General features: G+C 47.4%; 5 protein-coding genes across 5 annotated transcripts; 3 read left to right on the top strand and 2 right to left on the bottom strand.

The window, feature by feature from the left end:
• Nucleotides 1-4602: 4602 nt before the first annotated feature.
• csn-6 (COP9 signalosome complex subunit) lies at nucleotides 4603-5916 on the top strand (the record flags this gene model as incomplete). Its single annotated transcript, XM_031150486.1, has 2 exons — nucleotides 4603-4879; nucleotides 4940-5916. 2 exons carry the CDS (start codon nucleotides 4603-4605, stop codon nucleotides 5914-5916), a joined length of 1254 nt encoding a protein of 417 aa, XP_031004985.1.
• A 261-nt stretch (nucleotides 5917-6177) lies between these two features.
• On the bottom strand, nucleotides 6178-7765 carry SORD (Sorbitol dehydrogenase; the record flags this gene model as incomplete). The annotated part of the gene is made up of 4 exons (XM_031150485.1): nucleotides 6178-6440; nucleotides 6603-7153; nucleotides 7205-7575; nucleotides 7646-7765. 4 exons carry the CDS (start codon nucleotides 7763-7765, stop codon nucleotides 6178-6180), a joined length of 1305 nt encoding a protein of 434 aa, XP_031004988.1.
• A 1516-nt stretch (nucleotides 7766-9281) lies between these two features.
• vps17 (Vacuolar protein sorting-associated protein) lies at nucleotides 9282-11163 on the bottom strand (the record flags this gene model as incomplete). Its single annotated transcript, XM_031150484.1, has 3 exons — nucleotides 9282-10159; nucleotides 10206-10659; nucleotides 10714-11163. The coding sequence occupies 3 exons, from the start codon at nucleotides 11161-11163 to the stop codon at nucleotides 9282-9284; spliced, it is 1782 nt and encodes a 593-aa protein (XP_031004987.1).
• Nucleotides 11164-11535: 372 nt separating this feature from the next.
• Nucleotides 11536-14356, top strand: mef2 (Ribosome-releasing factor, mitochondrial; the record flags this gene model as incomplete). Its single annotated transcript, XM_031150483.1, has 3 exons — nucleotides 11536-11733; nucleotides 11791-11851; nucleotides 12012-14356. 3 exons carry the CDS (start codon nucleotides 11536-11538, stop codon nucleotides 14354-14356), a joined length of 2604 nt encoding a protein of 867 aa, XP_031005010.1.
• Nucleotides 14357-22195: 7839 nt separating this feature from the next.
• Nucleotides 22196-24150, top strand: frp2 (Ferric/cupric reductase transmembrane component; the record flags this gene model as incomplete). Its single annotated transcript, XM_031150482.1, has 3 exons — nucleotides 22196-22473; nucleotides 22732-23615; nucleotides 23666-24150. 3 exons carry the CDS (start codon nucleotides 22196-22198, stop codon nucleotides 24148-24150), a joined length of 1647 nt encoding a protein of 548 aa, XP_031005011.1.
• Between the last annotated feature and the right edge of the window lie 204 nt (nucleotides 24151-24354).

Genomic DNA, 24354 nt, shown 5'->3' with positions numbered 1-24354 from the left:
ATACAAGTATAATTAATACCGTATAGTATATCCTTTGTGATTTCGATTTCGAAATAATCCTTTCAATGATGTGTTGGAGCAATAATCTATTCGGGGATACAGCTTTACTTAAAGACCCTTCGACCGCCCATGACGTTTAACCTTTCTTGAACTTGGCCAGGTTTGTCCCAGACCAAGTTTTCTTACAACTTGACACGACTAACTTGGTCTTTGCAGACAATAGCGCACTGGTACATACTGCTATAGTACGCATTGTGGGAGCAGGAATCAAGTAGAATACGTACCTAGGTAGGTAGGTAAATGACATTCAGGTATCATAGGCAAGGAATTCGTTTACAACCCACCCCCCTGATGAAAGCAAGCCGCGTGAAATGAAGCTGATAATTGCATTTAACTAATCTTCATATGCTTGAGAACCTTATTCTGGTTTCGATGTTTTGAAATTATCTTCACGGGAATAGCGGTATCAGATCACTTCTTTGATGGTAGCGCTCTTAATACAACCCGAATCGGCACGCGTCAGCACGACTTGAGTCACTCATTGACTAAACAACTACACGTACTATCTAGCGTAGCGAATTGGGATGAATAAGAATATTATAATAGTTTCCACCCATTTTTTTAACCTCTCTCATTGCCTGTCTATCTATCTCGTTATCTACTAACTCATCCCCGTTTATAATCTCTATAGTCATCATTATACTAGAATCAAGGATTCCGATTTCCCAATACTTTCAGGAATTAAGAGATCTACTTTAAGCCGTATTTTTCTTTTCATATTAGGAACCAAGCAAGGAGGTGATTTACGCTTTTTTTTTCACACTGATATTAAATAAGAAGGGGGAGTATGCGCGGAAGCCAGTTTCAGTTTTTAACCGGAGTATTATATTCGCTTTTCTTCTTCTTCTTCTCCGTTTCCTAGAGAAGGAGAGAACTTTATACTGTTATATATCTTCCCAGTGGGCGTTTGTACATTGTGTGTGGTATGACCTGGTCAAGTCTCAAGCATCCTTCCATGCCAACCCATAGATTCTGGCGTTGCTTGTGCCTCTTGTCGGACCCAATTCACAAAATTGGAATCATGCTGAAGTGTGCCTGCTATACGAAGTGAGCTGTACGGCAATATACTTGGATACGTACATGGAATAGGCTCATGTCAAACATAAGAGCTATGAGTTGAGATGAGAATATAAGTAGGGTGTCGTGAGAGAATTCCACGGGAAGAGAGTTTCGCGACATCAATAATCCAGTCACATTTAATAAACTTTGTTTTTTTTAATAAACTCAATAGAACCAGTCTGTTAAGGTAGCTTTCTCGAATTTGAGTAAACGGGCTAACCGATGACGATCGGTTATGACGAATCCATTTTTCCAAACAAAGGAAATCGACATTCTAACCTCGACAAACACATTATTCGTCGCGAACAGTATTTTCATCCTCACAACAAAGGAATTGCATTCACTAAAAGTCCCAAATATCTCGCAAAACAAACGCAATGATTCTTTTCACAAATCCCCGAGAGACTAACAAATCGAGGAAAATACATAAACACAGACAAACAAATACAGAAACACAAGTCAGCAAAATGTGTCAAGGATCACGAACCCGAATGACCTGTGGGCACATCCTCATCCACTACGACAGACGCTGCCATAAACGCCATTGCAAAACGATCATAGGCCCAGTTAAGCATCTCAACGACACATGCGCATCCTGCCACCCTACTCACGTGATGATGGAAATCAAAATCAGACATGATGATCTCCGCGCAAAGCTGATGGATAAGCTGCGGCGGTCGACGAGTAAGGTGGAGGTAGCGGAGCTACAGAGGGCGTTGGCCGAGGAGCAGGATTGTAGATCGAAGGAGCTGAGGGCTGCAGATCGGATCCGCTGGAATGGGGTTGTGGATTGGGGGATTGGATCGGAGCTGAGACTTGAATGTGAGGATTAGATCTTCCTTCGCGCATAGGTAATATTACGTTGAATGAATATTTTGCTGAAAATTGTGACAGATCAACAGTATCGCGAACCATGGTCGACGTATTGATGTATTGATAATTGAAGCGACAGATGGAGGGACACTATCGCTGTATCGCCCTAGCACTATCGAGAATCGCAGCCTTGAGGAGCCCGGGATTCTTAGAATTCGAGTGTGCCTTCTTTGGATCACCGCACTCCGCACTGGCTCTCGACACGCCCAGCCGAGCCTTTCTTTCTGCTTCCTGTGATTTCTCCATAGCTCTCTTCGCATCTTTGTACTCTTGCAACTGCCTCTTGCCAAGGGAGCCGTTTCGTCGTCGGTCGTCTGCATTTCGTAGCAGAGGGAGTTGAATGATTGCAGAAAAGGTGTCAAATATCTTCTAAATCGGTTGGCCGTGACGCTGTGCAACCACAGCGAAGGGAAACATTTCCTGACAGGTCTCAGCTATATCAACGATACTGAAGTTTCAAGATTTAGCACGGGATCCCATAAACAAGCCAGGGTTTACATACAGGTTTTGAGCATGCCTGTGCCGGATCCTCTTCCTTAGAGGCTGCTCCTCATCTTCATTCGAAGTCCCAAGCTGTACCTGGTATTGAGAGACAGACGCTGTTGACGGTGTCTGGATTTGCAGGTTGGGGTACGGCCGTTTCGCATTTGAATCGACCTGTCCATTGTTTACGTTTCGGTATCCTCTACAGACCATATTCGACGGGTGAAGGTGGGGCTTCACATGCACCAGTTTCGCCAAAGGATGCGGCTTCATCGCGGACGAAGGCCAAGCTGGTATCGCATATAGTGAAGATCTTCGCAAGACATCAGACATTCCAGTGTTCGTATCTAGAGGTAGCATCTAGCTGCTGTTCGAAGGTAGTTGGGATTGCGGCGCTTTTGTTCCTTGGCGAGGTATTTTTGTCGGAAATGACTTCGAATCATGAGAAGTTGGAGTATTACTGGTGTTTCGAGCTTGTTCATCGCGTAGTATTGTGACATTCTGTGATGACATGTGATCTGAGGCACTTGGGTTAAGGATAAATGAAGACTGAAGACCCGGTGGAGATTCAGACGCCTCCGGTCTTTGGGTAAATACGTCTGTACTTTTCTTCGGTTGGGACTGTAAAGGCCCTTTCGAAATTTGGTGGGCCGAAGATAAATTCCGGTTCAGGTCTTGGGGTAGCAGGGGGGGTTTCGACCGAAAGCCGAAGGTTGAAATGTTATTAGACGTGGAAGGAGGACTGTCACTTTGTGACCGCGAATCTGCCATCGAGTACTCTGGGATCTCGAATTCGGTGCTGTACGGCATACCTGAGCTACGGAGCATGTCCGAGTACGAGAAATTAGAGAACGCATCCTGGATAGGAGATGGGATTGGTGCGCTGATTGTCTTTAGTGATACTAAGAGAGGCTCGTTGCAAGAGTATGATTCTGGTTTCAATTCTACAGAATCTTCTCCATGATAAGAGTTTGGTCTTCGGGTCCCTCCAAAGTGTACACGTCTCCAGCCAGGAGTCATTTTCGGAGTCTGTGACCCGTGTATCGAGTTGGTCCAAGGCTGCGGAGGGATCTGTGATATAACGTTTTCTAGCCCTGAGGTGGGCAGTGGGAGCCGAGAATCTGGAGAAAAGGTACCTGCAGCGTATGCGGTAGGAAGAGACCCGTTTCGTACTGAAACAGCTTTTCCTTCACTCTCTCCAAGATGGCATGACTCCAGGTGTTGGCCCATGCCCGTAGTCCCGCGTCGAAGCAAGTGGTCGGTCTTTGACGTTTCTGGAGCCGTTGCTCCGTCGTGTGTAGTTTGGGGATTGCAGCTGGTATCTGATCCAGGTTGCAAGAATGTAGGCCTTGTAAAGTCGTTAGTAGATGTCGTTCAAGGCCGTTGAAGCTTGCAAACCTTTTGATTTCTTTCCTCCTCCGCCGAGGAGCGCAGGAGATAAATTGCACGTCGGCGTCATACATAACCGACGCTAAGCTTGTACAATTTGAAGCTGACGCTTGATAAAAGAGCTTCTCGCTCTTTCTCTGGACAGTATGAGCCAAGTCCCTCGCTGCGAAATGATTGAGTTAGGGTGTACAGGCAAATTACAATTACTGATAACACCGCTTGGTGGGCTCAGTCACATGCTTGGGGCCATTTAAATCGCATCGGATGAGTGAAAAATAAGAAAAGAAGAGCATTTGACTGTCCTAGGGAGATAGTGCTCTTAAGAGGAGAGCCTGGAAGAAAGGATTAAAGAAATGCATACTGCAATCTCCCGATTGCAATGATAGATCATGATTGTAAGCGTGACATAGCTTGTCCACGGATTGTAGATATGAGAAAGCAAAAGTGTCCCTAGAAAGTCCCACTTGGGAATGTTGCTTGCCATTGGTGAAGAAGAAGGAGAAGAAGCATAGACATAGAAAGCCAAGAGTTTAGAGGATAACCACGTGAGAAAGCTACTGTAACAGGGGCTCCGGCGAACTTTAGGCAGCTTTTGCGCAATCATTACGATAAAGCTCCCCAGCTCAAGGTTAGGCAAACAGTATCAACAAATTGAAGACCCCGCAAACCCCCCCTCGACAACACATTCCTGAAGCCATCGGCACCAGTTTTAGAATCTCGGGCTCCAGACTTTTCACTATGGCGGTCGAGATACCTTTAAATCCTCTCCTCTCCATACAGAAATCCTCGGACAGCGGCCTCCAGGTAGCACTCCATCCGCTGGTACTGCTCACCATTTCCGACTACATTACGAGACATACGCTACGACAGCAGACAGGCCCGATCGTGGGGGCACTTTTGGGGCAACAAAATGGTCGGGAAATTACAATTGAGCATGCCTTTGACTGTCTGCTCGTGGAAGTTGAAGGAGAGATTATCCTTAACCAAGCATGGTTTGAGGAACGACTCCAGCAAAGTCAGTACTTCCAATGTTCAAATATATTTTCTCATGTACTAATATAGTTACTATTTAAAGTGAAGGATGTGCATAAAGTCCCTGCTCTTGATCTCGTTGGCTGGTATACTATTCTGCCGACCTCTGGTCCCCAATCAGTTCATCTCCCACTACACCGTCAGATATTACACTCATACAACGAGTCTGCCATTCTCCTAGGCTTCCACCCAACTGCCGTCCTTGAACGTCAGGCTGGTGGCAAGCTTCCTCTCACCATTTACGAAAGCAACTATGAGGCTGAAGAGGCGGCGACAGATGCTGGAGAAGATAAAGAGATGAAAGATGACGAGCCACAACTCGGCCTGAAATTCAGAGAGCTACCATACAGCGTGGAGACTGGCGAAGCCGAAATGATCAGTGTTGATTTCGTAGCGCGAGGGGGAGGAAATGCAACTGCTGTCGATGGAACGTCAAAGAAGGCAACATCACAAGCATCAACCACTGTAGATGTCAATGGAAAGGGCAAGACCCGAGCTTCTAAGAAGTCGGATTCGGAAGGCGCCGAAACTGCTGCGGAAGCTGCGAAGCAAAACATTCTTACACGCGAAGACGAAGAGCTGATTGCTTCTCTGACGGCCAAGGCGAACGCGATCAAGATGTTGCAGTCACGGATTAACCTAATTGCGGTCTATCTGCAGAACCTCCCCCCATCCTTCGTCTCCGATGCTGTTCCGGAAAGTGTCGAATCAGACAACAAGGAATCTACCCCCGTCAACCACCCAATTCTACGGTCCATTCAAGCCCTACTTACTCGATTGAGCCTACTGGTTCCTGCAGACAGTGCGAGGTTCGAACACGAACTCCTGTCAGAACAGAACGATGTCAATCTAGTCTCACTCCTAAGCACAATCACCAATAGTATTAAGGTGGTTAGGGAGACAGGGAAGAAGTCCTTAGTCGTGGAAACACAGAAGAACATGAAAAACAAAAGTGTAGACAGATCAATGTGGGATCCTTCAGGCAACGGAGTCATGGGTGTTGGTGACCTGCTCGGGTAATCTTGGGTTGATGACCAAAAAGCTGCCGCTGTACAGCGATGCATTTACAAGGCGCAATGAGGGCGAATTGTTTTGGGGGTCGGATACGGCGTTTACTAGCGATCATGATACGTCAAGATGAGAGCATGATAGAGAATGAGGCATTGATAATTAGATTCTACCATGCAATCTTTGGGGGTTTGACATGAAAGCGAAAAGCCAGCGTCCCTCCCGAATGACAATTCTCTTTCATGGACCTTGCTGCCAGCAGCAAATTAACAACTATGCCTCAATGACAACTTTCAAGACCAGCTTTCCGTCATCATCAGAAGTTCTACTGGCCAACTCAAATGCCTTCTTCGCATTATCCAACCCCTTGAATCTATGCGTAACCATATCATCCAAACTAGGCAACTTCATTCCTCCTTTACCAGCAAGGAGTCTAATACCCGTGGGGTAAGTATTGGCATACCTGAAGATACCCAAGATATCCACCTCTCGCAAGTGCGCTGCAGAAAGGGGAACAGTCTGAATCGGCGTGCCCACTATATCACGGGGGAGTTAGTTATTTCCTCTTCAAGAGTGTTTCGAGAGCAGAAGAAGAGCAAGTTCCCTTTTTAGGAAGTATGTAAGGAGTAGTTGGAGTACATGAGACGAGACATGATAGAAGGGGGTAGGGCAAAATCAAAGAGCCAGTTTATCCTTACTGCCGACCATGATGACTTTCCCGCCCGGCTTGGTGGCGTACAAGGCGGTTTGCATGCATGGTTCTTTGCCGGTACACTCGAACGTCACATCGACGCCATCATCCTCGTCCTCTTCCAGAGCAGCCATATCCGGTCTCGCGACGGCCAGGGCATCGGCAGCAACAGCCTTCGCGCCATCGAGACGATAGCTGACACTGCTGTAGCTGGACAGGGGAGTCATGGTGCCGTCGATGGACGCTGGGGTTGAGGTTCCGGATGTGAAGATGGACGATGAGGAGGCGCTGGAGTGCAGCGGTATGGGCACTACGTATCCGTGCGTTGCGAAGCCTTTGGAAATAGCGTATTCCACGCGTCCCTCATCGACGTCCATGATGGTGACTATTGTACAGCCGGATTGCCGGGCCATGGCTGCCACGAGGAGACCTACAGTGCCGGCTCCAATGACTAGTGCAGTAGAACCTGGTACTGGTGAGGCACGGTTCAGGGAATGGATTGCTACCGACAGCGGTTCTAGAAGTGCTGCTGCATCGAAGGAGACATGGTCTGGAATCCTGAACTTGCGGTCAATGGGTAATCCCGAGTTTTGAGATTGAGAGGCTCACTTGTGACACCAGACAGCAGGATGATTTATCCTCTCTTGCAACGTTCCCTGGAAATGCGGGACACTCTTTGCACTACTCCTGAATCTCATTTTCTTGCAAAGGTTATACCGCCCTTTCCTGCAGATGGTACATTGCCCACAGGGAATCCCAACCTCTAGGGCAACTCTGTCGCCCAGCATAAAGCCATTAATCTGAGGCCCAATGCCAACAACTACACCGGAAGATTCATGACCAAGGGAGAGAGGAGCACAGGCACAAAGATCACCGTTGGCGAATTTCTTGTAATAGCTCACATCGGATCCGCATATTCCTGTCGACTTAATCTGGATCTGAAGCTCGCCTGCAGCTGGCTCTTCGACAATTCTAGTTTCCTGATGATTGGTTTAGTCGAAACTATCTCATGTACAATTCTCCAGAAAGAGAAGTATAAGTCTCACGTACCGTGCGGAGGTCGCCTGCCCCATGCAGGACGCTCGCCTGAATTAAGGACGGCTTTGCAGGGAACGCATGGATTGGTAAAGCCAACACCGAAGACTCCACATCGTCAGCGGAAGGAGCCATCTTAGTCAGTGAAATTTACGTTTGTAAGTAGTATCTAAAGACAAGTTTGTGGGGGAGGTGATGGAGGATGCCCCCACGCAGATTGGAGTCCTCATATACATTTCTATCATCGGCCAGCAGTCAATGATTGACAATGTCTTCGAATTGAGTTTGTCAAATAGCGTAGCTTTGAGTTATCAGCTCTAATCTTTGCTAGCAAAAAGAATCCATATTGTTGTCGTGTACTTGCAAGAACCAGGTTCAGGGACTTCGTTTAGTTTTTCCTAAGTGCCTGCAAGCTGCAACAGTTGCAGGAGGACCACATAGCCTCTGATATTTAATCGTCCCAATAGCAGGGCACAGACCTCAATGCTCGTTTTCCAAAAGGTTAAACTTTCCTCAAAACCTGTTACTAATCGCGGCTTCGATGGCACAAGCGTCTTTGATAGGCTGGGATACTCTCCGCGAGCCAGGAGGATGTCTTTTGCCCAATTGCAAATGTATATATTGGAAACACGGCGTGAACGATACCAGCTCGTGATATTGCCGCTCCTCGGAATGACGGGGCTGCACATAAAGGTGTGTAGGATCGAGTCCCAAATTTGCAATTCGAGCACAGAATCCAAGTTAGAAAACGGCGGGTCGCGGAATAAGGAAAGTTACTGATAAAGGTGCATAGAAGTTCTCTTCATCATTGAAGCGCCTCCACCAACCCCGTAATACTAGCAATATTGACAGTACGCAATGCATGATTGGGTGAAATGCGACAGTTATGGGTATAAGTGTCCATAGAGAGTCCTGTTACTTCACGATGCGGCATGAAAGCGGGTGCGGGTGTACCTAGGTACATGATGCGATGCGAAACTTACCTTCATGGTCGCGGAGCGTGCGACCCCGCAGATACTTATCGTAGTAAAAAAGTGGACTGCGCATAGCCTTACTTGGCCAACAAATTGAACGTCTGGATCCTGGCGTGAGGCTACGGGGCAACATCCGCTGTTAGGATCTGACTGGTAAAACCTATAGCAAAATCACGAGCGGAGTAAGGTAGATCCATACTCATTCCACTGAATCGCGACACCTCACACTGCAACTGTACTCTCAATGACGTGGCAGTGGTAAAGAAGACGTTGCATGTGAAGGGGCCAGCATTCTTAGCCGCCGGTAGGAAAAAAGACGAATTGTGCGAGATGTTGCTATCATCTGGCGCTATGAGATTGTCTGTATGTGTATATGCAACAGTTATAAGAAATTGTGGGGGAAGACCTGGTGGACTGAGAATTTCATTGGAACTCGCTCGCGGAGGGTGAACCCGCACTGTCGGTACCGGATAACACGACAATCCATGCTTAGTAGCCGAGCTTACTCGTACTCGTAGAGCCAGCCACACTCACTCCGGGCATGAAGCCGGTCTCGGCCAGAATATGAAGATGGTTCGTTTTATGGAAACATTTACAATAACCGGGATCTTCATGCTCCTCAGTTGCAATCATCCACCTCTGTCATATCCACCCGCATATCTAGAACCGACCAGTCGCTAGAAAGTGCTGGTTGCGAGTCTGGAGGCTGCATTTCTTGCGTCAACTCTGTCCTCATCATCTTCTTCTTTGACACCCTTGAGACCACCGACACTCCCACCACTGAGCGCTCTAGCTCGACCAGGAACCTCTTCATCCTCCCCATTTGCGTCTTCTGCCACGTTTGACATTAAGCTGCCTGATATACTTCTGTTCAGGACGTCAGGCCGTCGAGGAACGCCACTCCATGCATCTCCCTTGGGACCCTGACTAGCCGCAACACTCGCTCGACGAGCTGCAGGGTGCGCCTCGCGACCTAGCCGACTCAAGCCACCGGAAGAATCGATTGCTCGGATATCGGGCCTGATAATTTCTAGGGTAGCCAACGTGCGTCGCTCTGCCTCAATCTCTCGAACCACATACTCTCGGATGCTGAGTCTGAGATCTCCTGCAGTTCTGGAAAACCAGCGTCGTTGCTCCTGCAAGAGGTTCGCTGTGACTCGCTGAGTCTTGCCAGAAAGATAGAGCTCATTGCTTCGTGCTTCGTCCAATGCCGAGATGGCCTCGTCAACCTTTTCCCGTCGAACGGAAGAACTAGCCTTTAACCTGTCTGCTGCATTTAGCTTGCTCCTTGTCAATTGTTGTGCCTGCAGTAGCTCGCGCAGAAGAATGTGTCGATTCGTGAGGGTTTCCTTGACAATGAATGCATCTTGAGAATGGTATTGAAGCGGGTCACCTATAGTTGTAGCCTCCGCAGTACCTTGCGCGGCGTGATAGTCGCCTGTGGTTTGGATGGTCTTGCCAAGTTTTCGGTATGCGTTGGCAAGTCCTGGGTGTGGTTCCTGAACGTTCATGGAACCAAGCTTAACGCCAAAGTCCGACTCTGCAAGTCCCAAACCTGCGACCATTAGAACATGTTCATCACATAGCAGGTAGTAGTTTACCTCTTCGAGCTTTGACGAGCTTGTCAACTTTATGCCCTGCGTCCATAGCATCGAGGTAAAAGAGCTTCACAATTGGTCGTGCGTTCTGCAGCTCTGGTGTATCATCAGGAGGAGGTGCAAATTGTTTTATCACTCTTCTCCGCACACCAGTTGCAGGTTGCTTCCTCTTTAACATCGGGCTATAACCAAAATCGCTCTCCACGAAGAGTACCATCTCATCATCCCTCATCAAGACTTCATTCGTACATACGTAGTTGAACCATCTCTGTAGCGAGGCCTTCACTCGAGCTTCATCTTCATCGGTGCCGGCCCCTGCAGATGTCAACGCAGGAGGGACCGCTGGAACGATAGCTTCTGGATTCGAAGATATTAGGTGGTCCGCAAGCTTTACGAATTCGGAATGGGTTCGGCGGACATCACGGAATTGGGTGGTACGAAACTTTGGAAGATTGGTCTGATAGATCAGCAAATGCCTACAAGGTAAAGATAGTTAAATGTAATTACTCACATGAACGTCGAATCTCAAGATAGGATCTTTTCTCCCAGTCCGCTCGAGACCAGTGATTTTGGCTTGAAGCTTGTATTGTGGAGCTTGTGGTTGCTGCGATTGTCGCGCAGCAGGGTGATACCTCTGAGGCTCGGGGCGATGTTGTTGCGTGTGTTCTTGTGGTATTTGTGTCTTACCTGAGTCGGCTGTACGTCCATCACTTTCAATCACAGATGGTGTCCCAGCACTACTGTCGGGCCTATTGTAGCTTTCTGCGCCCATACTGTCTTCTGGTGAAAAGCTTCCGTTGCCGGCAGGATTCACGCTGTAAGGAGTTGGGGATGGCGGAATGTCAGGAGAAGTTCCATATGAGCTATCTCTCGTATGTCGTGGTGAAGCGGCAGGCGATGAACCCCAGGGAGACGCGGCCGCTGGATTGTCAGCATCATGTATAGAAGCGGAGTAATCCATGGCTGCACGCGTGGAGTATCGAAGGAATCAAATAGTGTCTAGAAGGAAGGCGTTCACGTATAAGGAATAACGTTGGGATGGAGCAGTTGCTGGCCGGTGCAGCCAATTCGAAGGGTATCTCGTAGAAGGAGTTGAATCGAAAGGGCAAGACGAGCTGTGGATGGCCTCAATCTGCACATGCAATTTGAAGTTGGGTTGATCGTCGAAGTCGACAGATCCTGGAGCTTGCTTGGTCAATCAGTCAGCCTTCTTCTCTTGTGAAGGCATCAGCCAACCACCTTTAAGCGCGATAGCCGCTTAGCGAAGAGCTCAAACCTCAAACTTTGGACTCTTTTACTGCGACGAATTTGAAATGTTACAATACATCAGGTGATGTGTTTACTGGGCTTACGAAGAGGCTGTCGGATATGGCCTCGTCGCCTCCTATCTGTTGCTGTTGATATCAATGTGCATGCTCATTGTAGAGGACAACTATGGTTGTCAAAGACTCGCAGAGAATACTCGGCAAGCCACCATGAACCGAGTATTGAAAGAACCCGCAATATTGGCATCATTGCCCATATCGATGCCGTGAGATATCAATCGGTTTTTAATTATAACAAAACCCAAGGTCTAACTGTTTAATAGGGTAAGACAACAACTACTGAGCGTATGCTCTATTATAGTGGCTACACCCGTCGAATAGGAGGTAATGATGAGCCTTCCTATACTTTCCTCAAAGCATGATTTTGTCCATAAATACAGTTGCAATTGATGTTACAATGTTGCCATTTACTCTCACTACGCCTCCAAAGTTGGAGATTTCAAATCTTTAATTCCTGCTCATTTCTAACTTCTGGTCCCTGCAGATGTTGATGAAGGCTCTACTATCACGGATTTCCTCCCAGCAGAGCGAGCTCGAGGTATTACTATCCAGTCTGCCGCTGTAACGCTTGCCTGGCCACCATTTACGAATGAGGTTCCCAAGCCCATCGCCGATGCACCAAAGTCTCACGTGCCACACACAATCAACCTTATCGACACGCCAGGACATGCTGACTTCACTTTTGAGGTCCTTCGATCCTTGAGAATCCTTGACGGAGCAGTATGTATCCTCGATGGCGTTGCTGGAGTCGAAGCCCAAACAGAGAAAGTCTGGGCCCAGGCAAATAATTACAGCATTCCGAGAATTATCTTCGTTAACAAGCTCGATCGAGATGGCGCTGCTTTTGAAAGAACTATCAAACAAATTGGTACGAGACTACGAGGCTGGCCAGCTGTCTGTCAAATTCCTTGGTGGGAAGGAGGCAAGGGCAAGTTTACTGGAGTTGGAGATGCCATCAACCTGTGTGCTTTGAAGTGGAAGGAAGGAGGTGATGGAAAGAGCATTGAGAAGTTCGACCTAAAAGAGCTCATGCAGGAGGACACAGGACTACGAGAGGAAGTATTAAAAGCTAGGAGTGCTCTAGTTGAAGTTCTCTGTGAGTTTGATGAACACCTTCTTACCACTTGGATGGACTGTGGCGATGATGCTCTTGCTGTGCCTGCGCAGGCGATTCGGGACAGCCTGAGACGTTGTACTCTTGATGGCTCTGGGCGGCTCATTCCGGTCTTCGCTGGGGCAAGCTTTAGAAATATCGGAGTGCAGCCGCTTCTTGATGCTGTTGATGACTACCTACCCAACCCAACGGAAAGACCAGATCCTGAGATCAGTCTAGGAAGTCAAAAAGCCAGCCTGCCGGACCTTCTGAGTGGAAAAGTTTCAGCCGCTGCGACTGGCGGCAAACAGGTTATGAAGAAAGGGCACTCTCCGCAGGCGGTAGTTGCCCATATCGCGGCATGTGCCTTAGCCTTCAAAGTGGTTAATGACGCCCGTCGCGGCGTTCTTGTCTACGTTCGTGTCTACTCGGGTTCGATCAAACGGAACACTCCATTATGGAATACATCACTCCATGTAACCGAGCCCGCCCAACGATTACTCCAGATGCAAGCGTCTGATGCCGTCGAGATATCGCATATCCCTGCTGGACAAATTGGTGTGATCGCTGGTTTGAAGCACGCTCGCACAGGAGATACTCTAATCTCCTACCCTGGTGTCAATCCTAAGACTGGTCCACCAGCTCCTCTGAGCACTCTTCAGTTACGGCCGATAGATGTTCCCCCGCCGGTATTTTTCGCTGCAATCGAACCACACAGTCTTAGCGAGGAGAAGAATGTTAAAGATCTTCTTCAATTAATGCTCCGAGAAGATCCAAGTCTCCATGTCAACGTTGACGAAGAGTCGGGGCAAATGCTACTGAGCGGGATGGGAGAACTCCATCTTGAGATCGCTCGAGATCGACTTGTCAATGACTTCAAAGCCAAGGTAACAATGGGCAACATCGAAATCAGCTATCGCGAATGTGTTCTGTCCCCGACATCTGCCAACCGGGTTCTTTTCGATCGAGAAGTTGCTGGAAAGAAAGGCAAGGCCGCATGTGAAGCTTCCATCGAGCCATTCAACGAATTTTCAACGCCATCCAACCACACCGTCGAGCGTGATGGAAACCATATCACAGTCCGATTACCAAATTCCTGGGAAGAAGGCACTTCTGAAGGCCAGACTCTACCTCTAGATCTGCCATTGGCGCTGTTACAGTCAGCATTGATCAATGGAGCAGCCGCTGCTTTGGCAAGAGGTCCTCGACGCGCCTTCCCTCTTCACTCCAATCACGTGATCTTAAAATTTGATCCCGTGTCCGATATCTTCGGCTCTGACACCTCGCCTGCCGCTCTTTCCTCCGCCTCCAGACTCGCCGTCAAAGCAGCTCTCGAAGAAGCATTTGCAAACGACTCGATCGGGCTCATGGAGCCTGTCATGAATGTAGTCATCAGTTGCAATGAAGGAACCCTCGGTGCCATCGTCCACGATCTATCCTCTGCTCGCGGCGGACATGTTCTCTCACTCGAGAACGATGGAAACGAAGATTCATCTTCTGATAATCCTTCCATCGATGTGAACCGAATATACGCTCCGCCCGATCCATTTGCATCCAGCGGCAGCACTAATGCAGCCGGGCCAGGCCAGCAGCGACAGGTGACAGCGAGGGTGCCGTTAAAGGAGATGGTGGGATACTTGAAGCATTTGCGAAGTTTAACGGGCGGGCGGGGGACTTTTGTCATGAGTGTCGATAAGTTTGAACGGCTTTCAGGGCCGAGGGAGAAGGCGGTGTAAGATATTGGATGGAGTTTAAAGGGCACATGTATGATTAGAAAAGTTTGTCACAACCTACTGCTTCTAAATAAGCGAGCGAAATGGATGAACAGGAGCGCATCTTACAGAGTTTCTTTGATTATTGACTTCACGATAAGCTGTTGTAACATCTCACATGATTTCCCGATGACCGGATAGCTGTGATCCGACAAAGGTCAATTTACACAAAAGGGGTTCACTCGCTTAATTCTTAACGACATACAACTCAAGCCAGAACCAATAAAAACAGAAACAAGAACCCCAAAAGAAATGGCCAAAAATGACAAAAATCTTAAGAAGAAAAAAAATAAGAGCCCCCATATAACCCACAAGGTTTGACCTAGCATTTCTGCACAAGCGTCCTCACTTTCGGAGGAACTGCATCGCCTGTGACCGCAAGGCCGATGGAACGAACCAGTCCCTGAAAAAACTCAGATAATGTTAGAGGTGAACGTTAACAAGATCTTACAAAGCCGATACCTCTATCGTGCTTAAATGGACTCTTTATCTCTACTATAATAGAGGAGAACAGTACTGCTGGAGACCTATATGACAATATTAGATACTCATTCTACTGCTTTACGAACAGGGCCGTTGCACCACGCCATTCATGCTTCAGCTCAGATATCATGCTCGATTTTTGCTTATTTTAGATTACATACCCTGAGGGTGTACGACAGATCAACTCAAATATTTATTACTAGACGCAGCTAATCAGAATTTGTATATTCACACTAAATACCACGCCAGTCGTTCCCTACCCCTGCACCCATCTACGAAGATTATATAACCCAGACTTGACGTCTGTTCGAGAATACTTAGATCACCACAAGTCTTGCAATCGGCAGGTATTATAGTTGAGTAGGACGAGTTGTCTTATGGAGTAGATCAGTTTTTGGAGCGAGGTTAGCAATTATTTGCACGGAGTACATTTTTGTGGAGATGTAGGAAAACATGATAGAAGTGTATAAAGTTGAGTTCCAAGAGGGAGGCAAGGCCAAAGGAGGCATAGGTGACGAGGACGGCCTCAATCCTGGGTATGCTTTACGGGGCTCTATGGAGATGTTTAGTTTACTTGAACTGAGTATCACCGATCCATCTATTTCCTGGAAGATCAAATAACTGGTTTATTTGAGTTGGCAAAAAGATCTAATCCCATACATTTGAATGGAGTGTATTATGATCAAGACTATAGATCAAGCCACAGTGAGCATGCCAATTTGCCATATAATTTTCGAGCTTTTAACTACTATAGTGAGTTGCGCTAAATTGGCATTGGGAAATGATGCAGCACTTATCGTGGCAGTTGACGAGAACTTGAGCACCAAGCACGGACCGGATGGGTTAGTTTTGAGAGGAATGCATTTTCGACATAGTCAGCGCGCTCAAACTAGTTGTCAGTAGCAACAAGGTACTAGGATTATTGCCGGTTCTGTGATCAGGAAATGTGAATAGAGATAGATGCCGGGGGGGTTGTTTACCCGCAGCGTCTAATTGAATAAATAGTAAACAAAAATATTCGGCGCACCCCAAGTTCAATCTACTTCCTCGCCGACAATCATATCAATCAACAAAGCCTCATTGCTAACCCCACGAAGCGTATGAGCGTTGTCAACGCAATCTAATCGGTGCATTGAAGATGGTGTTTTCCAAGGCCACCCAAGCGGCTGCCCAAGGCCTGACAAGCGCCGCCACAAAAAGAGCAAAAAAGGATTTGAAGAAGGCTGCGCAGGAAAACGAACTAAATTGCGACATCCGAACAGAAGATTTGGAAGCAAAGCAACAGGTCTTCTTGGCATACAATCAAGTGTTCACCGGCGATAATGCGAGAGCGAGGTCCCACATGAGTGTCAGCTACCTTGTCGAGAAGCACTTTGGGCGCCAGAAACATATCACAGGCAGCCTAGAGTTCGAGAATGTCGTTCGGCTTACGAGGAGTATCTTGGTTGCAGGTTGGATGGAGCCGGGGTCTAAGCAAAGACAGAAACTTAAGCAGCTCACCGACTCGGAGAGAGGAAGCAATGAAGTTAGCAGCATCACCGACGCTCATACTGCCAGTCTATCAGCTGTCCAAACTCTTTTTCATCAAGTGAAGGACTATCTTGCTCCATACCACTATTTATATTGGGTTCCAGTTCATCTGCCTCCCAAAATTCAGCACAAACTTTTAACTAGCTTGGTAAGACAATTGAACACCCCAGACGTTCAAATCATTCTTGATTATATTGCTGACACGGATTATTCACAGCAAGAGAAATTAGAGCAATGCTGCTTTCGATACTTCAAGAACAACTTCCCCGAGATTCTGGAGGAGCGAGGCTGGGAAGACGATGCTGATGGCGAGCTGAATCTCTACAGCAGGATAGTATGCACGCGCGACGTATCTTCTAGCGCTATCTACAGCCACAAGAGTCTTGCGAAACTCTTCGGTAGACTTTCAAACATCCGGCACGCAGCCGTACATCGACCTAAGAATCTCCCGGTGCAGGTTCTTGCAGGTATGTCGGAAGATGCTCTATCATTGGCGAGGGTCTTTCGTGACAGAGAGCTAGTAGTAAAACTACAACCATGGTATGACTGTGTTCAATAATTGTCTCAAGATGCAATGAAGCATTCTCAAGAGCACAAAACCAACGTGAAGCTAGTCAAGGACCAAATGCGACAACTTCAGCGGCACCTATCAAACGCAAAAGAAAAGCTTAGAACCTCACAGCGGCCCACAGACGCGAATTACCAGTATATACTGGAAGAGTTAGAGGGCTTCGAGGCAGCCTTGCGAATGGATATATCAAAGTTTGAGAGGGGCCGCTATGCAATTGACGTGAATGATTTACTGGACCTGGCGGAACTCTTGGAGTATGACTACAACCACTACCATGGAGAATCTTTCAGCCAAACATACTCTGGTCCCACCTTCCAAAATTTGAAGTATAATCTGAGAGACTGGGAGGAAAGGTTGGACGATCAGCTGTTTGAGCTGACACAAACGAGGATTCGGAGCGGAAATTTCAAGAGCTTCGACAAGAAAGAGACGCGCGAAAGCACATCGAAGTCCATGTTGGACCGCAGCAGGGAAGGACACCAAATAAGAAACATAAGTGAGGACTCAGATACCACATATAGCCCAGTCACCGAACAATCGCCAGGAATACGACCAAACGACATTTCAGAACCACCAAAGCGCGTCCATGATGCAGCTTTTGGAGAAAGCGAAGATGAACAAGGTGAGAAGATGCGACCAGCAAGAAAGCGCCAAAGCACGGACAACGATTTTGCGAAAATATCGAAAGACGAGTTCGACATCGCTGTGATAGAAGCTCAGCATTGTAAGCCCATACTGGGAAGCACTGAGGTTATCGGAGAGAATTCAAAGAGAGAGGCAATCTTGGCTCAGAAACAAACTGAAATTACAACGGAAACGCAGCAAGGTATCATCGCAACAACGTCGAACACAATCGAAAGAGGTCTTAAGATCAAGCGAGCAAACACACTCGAGACAGAGACCACTCTCAAAGAAGGCTCGGCCATGATCACTGCTCCCAACAAATTAGTCATTGCCGGGAAGATGTCGTATCTACCCAGAAGGAAACTACAACCAGGGGAGTAGGCGCATTGGAGAACATCGATACAGTCAGAGAGAAAAGTGGTGAAGTAAAGTCTGAGACCGGAGGGTCCTTGCAGACCGACATGTCGGAATTCGAGGACGATTAGAATAGCGGATCGTCGGCGACGGAGCTCGATCAAATGTATTCGTAGTTGACGTCTCAGGAGACGTGAGAATGTCAGCGTACGCAATTGGCCGGCCGAGTAGTCGTTCTCAGTTTCAGGAAAGAAACAAAGTACATAGGAAGAGCCAAAACGTTGGGTACCAAAGACGCATAGCCTCTGCAGATATAACGGATTTTCCCCCAATGTAGCAAAAAACCATGTCTATCTCATGTGAATAGAAAAGCAGACGTTGGTAGCGGAAGCTGAAGAAGGAACTGTCATTGTGACTTCCGGCGTGAATAGATAGTCCTGGGAGCTGATATCTAGTCAATAGAAATAAAATAGATTCACGGAAGGCAAGGCAATTGCAAGGGGGTTCTTCTTGTATCGCGTTCTTTCTTGCAAAAGGGTACATGCACTAGTCCTCCTTTCGTTACATACAGCCTTATTCATCTTCCGCATCTGAAAGAACGACCAAAGCGCAATTTGGTATACAATGTTCCTTCTTTTAAAAACCCGATCTACCTTTGCAAGTAATCATCCTTCCGCCTGAACTCCAATTCATAAGAAACAATGGCGAGTCAAGTCCCAGCTCGAATGCTCGAAGAATGCTATCCGCAGAAGCATCCAGCTAGTCGTCAATTGTAAGATCAATGAAGTTCGCAGGGGCTGACCGCCTTGTGTAAGCAATTTTAGTGATAGCAGTGGTCGCTTCGTTATCTGAATCTGCTGTAAGATCGACGAAGTCACCAGTTGAACGTCGATGGTTTGCAGTTCTTATGCTAGGTGTCCGGACAGCTTTTTCTCGCACACGGTAGGTTTTACTTGCTACGTTTGTTGGGCTTCGAGATCGGCGGCTTGATTGAGGTCGTAGGTTTTCGGGGGCAGATTGTCTTCGAGGAGGGGGCGCTGACACTATAGGTTTGGCGGGTAATGAGAGGCGATGCTGAGGGGGTGGGTTAGAGAGACGTCGGTCCAAGCAAGCTAAGGTTGTCATTTGGTGATCGTCCACCGATGTACCTAGACTAGATCCTTCTTTAGGAACACGACTAAAGACGAATATGGGAAATTCATTGAGAGTTGCTGTGATAACTGTCCCTAATGCATTCATGTCATCTTTTTGAAGTGCTTCAGACATCTTCTGGAGCCTATTGCAACGCAAGTCATCGCGGAGTCCAACAATGGCGATGGCATCTACCATCATCCGTTTAAGGATATCAACGGGCGTCTCTACTCTGTGAACCGCAGCGTGTCGAAGCTGTGATAGGCGGACGAACGGTGCTTCGACATTTAGATCTGGGGGAAAAGCGGTCGAACTGGCCGGGATCTTTTCTCGTTGTACGGCTCGCCACCACTCGCTGAGTTCGCCATCCTGGGGTACCTTCCACTTTTTCTGTTTCAATACATGCGGAATCCACCGCTGCGCATAGTAGAAACATGCCTGTTCCAGCAGGGTCTGCGTAGTATTCAACACACCATGCCGGTATTCGGGCTCAAGAACCAAGCGTGGATTTATAGGCTCGAGGAAGTCTTTTCGATATGGATTCTCGGGTGGCCACCCGGCTGAAGTAATTTTTATCATAGGTTTTGGCATTAACTGCCTCGACATTGCTGCGATATGCGATCGGTCACTGGGCTGAACCCACGCTGCGTGAGACATGATTAGAGAGAGAAAATGTCAGGCTACGAAGGCGTCGTTGTAGCAAGTTGACGACGCCTTCTCGAGTGAATTGAATTGGCTTGCAACATGTGGAGGGAAAACTTACGAAGTGTTTGGTAAATGGTGCACTGTGTGTGTGGAACTCTTAAAAGACCAAAGATCTAAAAGTAGACAGTTACAGAAAACGACTTTGACTCTCAATGCACAGGCATCAGTGCAGTAGCATTGACAGCAGACTTGTGGTATGTAACGTGGATTGAATTTGTATGAATCTGGAGGCAAGGTTGAAGTTGAAGTGGAAGTGGAATTTGCGATGTTTACCTTTATCCTAGTTGCGCCTGGTACCTCTTTCCTCTCGATTAAGCGAGGGAGCCGACACGCGCCTACCTCTACCAATTCACTCACGCACCTGACTAACCACTATACACTTTCTCGAGACATAGCTTCAGAACATAATCTTTGTTTTGCCATGTCCACTTGTTTCTTTGCAAGCATTAGATGTCCGCAACTTCACTGGCTCATACCCACACCCCGCACAAGGACGGAATGAGATGGGATGCACACTCTCAGTGCTGTGGGGTCTCTATATCTTTGTCATGAGCAAAGGAGAACTTTGTTTATTCTCTCCGTAGAGCACCTACGTTAAAGCTCGCCCCTCACATGCATTGCTGGAGCGAATCAGAATGTCATGTCCATTCACGAGAGAGCAAAATATCATCTCCCATCTCCTCTTGAGGAAGGAATCTTCGGAGTTGAAGCATTCAATATAGGGACTATGGTACCATGAAACACAAGACAACACCAGGGGACGTGGGGTCCGCGAACTTGTACTTACCGAGTGGTCAACCTCTTCAAGCATTTTTTATTCTTCAAATTGTCTTCCGATGTCTTGTCTTGTTAGGCTCTTGCTTTGGAAGTCTGATTCCTACCTTATTTTCCGGATTTTGATGACAGTTGCCAGCCCTTCGCCAAAGGAGAGAATGGCTTTCAGAGAGCTGTCCCGCACTGCAACGAGGTCCACGCTGACTACGGTTTTGGTAATATAAAGTATGAGCCGAGGTTCTAGAACTTAGGAAAACAAGACCTTGCCGACCTGAAAACACTACGGGCCGGATGCTTCGAATATAACCTGGCAGTGGGAGAAGGTGCGATAAGGTTAAGAGCCTTGGCGATGCACGCTCACACATCAGGATGTGGGGGTTAGTATTAGTAAGCGCTGTGGGTGTGGCGTGGATCATGACATGAATCCTTCGGATGTGGAATATATATTGTCCGATCGAGTAGAACGCTTGATTCTTGAGCTTGTCTTATCTGATTGTTTTTGTGGCTGACAGCGCGGCACTGCTTGTTAATTCTGTTCCTGTAACTGCCGACGTGGAGGTTCCACTACATCCACCCTTCAAGACTGTGCTCTTCCTTCCTTTCTAAGACTCAACCCACGAAAAACTACTACTGTCATCTGCTTTTGGACCTCGCTCATCTGGACAGCAGTCCCCTGGTGTCCCTACGGTCGGGGCATGGCATGGCACTTGCAAGGTAATTAACGAAGACCTGCAACGCAGGCTGCAGAGCTGACAGCTTGAACAGGGCGTCTTCAACAAACCCTGCCATATCGAGTCATGACCTTTTTAGTTGGTGGTCCAGAAGCATCGCTTTCTAGGAATTAGTCCCTGAATTCCACCACGTTTATATCGGGGTTCGAGCCTGCGGTATGAGTCGGCAACCATTGTATTGCCAATACCAGACGTTACAACGATGTGATCCGTAAATCCCAAGTCGAGAGTGGATATAGTACCACCGCTGTGGGAGCAATTTGCTTGTATATTGTGTACTGCTCACAATAGAAACAGAGTTTGCAGCTTAGCTTCCAAGACATGGACAAGAACTAGGGTCACCTAGCCTAGTCAATGCTCCCAGGCTGCGTTCAGGCAGTTGCCGAACTCGTTTACAGCCTCAGGGAACGTATTCGAAACTACATTCCTAATCACCTATCCAGTTAATTCCCGATCAGGAAGGTTTTATGGCGTTTTCTTTTCGTAATTATCAGTCATCATTTTGTCATTCACCACAAGTCTGAAGCTGTGTGATCGTTCTTTGGGTTTTACCCATAGTAATTGCTGCACCTGCTCGAAGAAGGCTCCTCAGTTTCCCTGGAGAGATATATCGCCTACTGTAAAGCCCTCAGCTTCCGTGACCTCAAACATTGGCTTGATAAGGATACGCTTGGCAGTAGCATGTGCGTTTACCCTTCCATTCCTTGACATAATGGAATGCACACTGTTCTTTGTCGTGTTATCGGGGTAGGAGTCTATCTTGATCAATGACGAGATTTAGTGGCCGGGCTTTAAACCTTAAAAGAACGTCGACAGCTGAGTTGCTGTTATAAACTATATCTACCTTTCGTCCCTCATTCATATCATGTACATTCAGTTCAAGGTTTCCAGTCAACCAAAATGTCTTCCAACTTTCCAGTTCGATCCGCTCCAAGTAGCAACTCAACTGCTATTGATGCTGCTGCTGCTGCTGCTGCTGCTGCAACAAAGAAATCAATGGCAGTGCGGGCTGTGCAGCTACGGAACAATGAGAAAACTGCTAAGTACTATGCTGCTGCCATGGCAGGACTTATAATGGTATTCACATTATTCCACTGGAGTCGGTTCCTCTATAGTCGATATGCGACCAAAGGCCTGAGGAAGTCGAAGTTCATGAAGGCTCAGGTCTCGTTAGCAAGGTAGGTGCTCCTATAGTTCGTTGGAAAAACCTTCTGCTAATCTGATTTATTTTAAGGCTGTTTCGACATTTTCTCAACCGTGGAGTTCCTGGTTTTACATCTCTTGGTCATGCTCTCTTGGTGGCCATTTACCTTGCGATTAATATCATCTTGACGGTCACAAACAACGACTTTCATATTATATCAGTCGGAAAGCGACTTGGATGGTATAGATAATTCAATTTCCTATTATAGATTATGTGAACTGAATTGTCACAGGTTATCAATTCTAAATGTTTGTTTCATCACATTTTTAGCATTGAAGAATACCCCGCTTGCATTTTTGACGGCATATTCATATGAGAGCCTGAACCCACTTCATCAAATTGGCGGATACACAGCCATTATCTGTGCGTATCTTCATGTCATACTACAATGTGTATACTTCCACCAGGAGAACATGCTCTCGGAGTTGCGGGAAACAGAACAATTCTATGGTATGACAGCTGTCGCTGCCTTTTTCGTTATTCTCGTTACGGCTATAGCTGTACGGAAATTGAGATATGAACTCTTTTATATTATTCATATTACAATGTATATGCTCATCATCGTCATGATCGCATTGCATCGGCCGGAATTTGCGACGAAGACTGTTATCATTACTATTGTCGCCGGTTCAATGTGGGGTTTGGATCGTATGCTTCGTGGATCGAGGATCCTCTACAACAGCCTCAATAACCACGCTACGTTACATCCTTTACCCAATGGCGGAACAAGGATTGTGCTGCGTCGCTCTCCATCTCGGACAGTACCTGGAACTCATTGCTTCCTATGGATTCCTAAGATTCGTCTCATTGAAACCCACCCCTTTACAATTGTCAACGCGAGTCCTAAATCACTTGACCTAGTCATTGCTGCCTACGACGGCTTTACTAATGATCTTCATCAATACGCAGTCAAACGTCCTGGTGTATCTCTTCGTGCTTCCATCGACGGACCCTACGGCGCGCTTCCAAACTTTGCAAAGGTCGCGGACAAAGTTATCCTTATTGCTGGAGGAAGCGGAGCTTCGTTTACCTTTGGTGTTGCGTTGGACATGATCAAAAAAGTCTCAGATTCAAGCAACCTCAGCATAGATTTCATCTGGACAGTCAGAGAACAAGGTAGATCCCCACCTCCACCATTATCACTTGCCTGCTGACCCCAAACACAGAAAATCTATCCTGGTTCCGCGAAGAACTCAACGAACTCCAAAGTAGCCCCCGCGTCAGGCTATTCCTCCACTCAACCCGGCCCTCACCCCCAACCCAATCTCCCAATGACAGCGTCAGCGAACCCCCATCACCCCTCACATCCCGCGCCTACAGCGAGAAGTCGCCTTTCCCGCCCTCCCAGACCGCCAGATCATCAAGCACGAGCACCAGCCAAGAAACCCCCGACACCGACCTTGAAGGGAACAAGCGGTCAATGGCTACCACTCCATGGGATTCCTCAGTATCACTCAACGTAGCGCACGGCCGACCGGATATCAATGCTCTGATCCGAGATGTCGTCGCGAAGGCGGATCGCAAGGAGAGGATTACGATTGCGGCGTGCGGGCCGGATGATTTGATGGGGACTGTTAGGCGTACTGCGGCTGATTGTATTAGTGTTTCGGGAGCGAGTATTGAGCTGCATTGCGAGCAGTTTGGGTGGTGATTTGGCATGGAAGTTTTCAGGGGACTTAGATATGTATTTACTTGTTTCGGTGTATATGGAAGACTGGGGATGGTGTAAATGGAGTCAGCTGTGTAGTGTTATAGGGATGTTTGGCGACTTTGGTAGGCTTAGATGGGCGGAACAATACTTTACATTTTTGATATTGAATTTTATTTACATTATGATCAATTTGTAATATTCTCG

This window comes from Lachnellula hyalina (assembly GCF_007821495.1).
Source record: "Lachnellula hyalina strain CBS 185.66 chromosome Unknown contig00075, whole genome shotgun sequence".
Classification (NCBI taxonomy): Eukaryota; Fungi; Ascomycota; class Leotiomycetes; order Helotiales; family Lachnaceae; genus Lachnellula; species Lachnellula hyalina.
The sequence above is the reverse complement of the archived record's forward strand: the minus strand, read 5'-3'. Positions and strand labels throughout refer to the sequence as shown.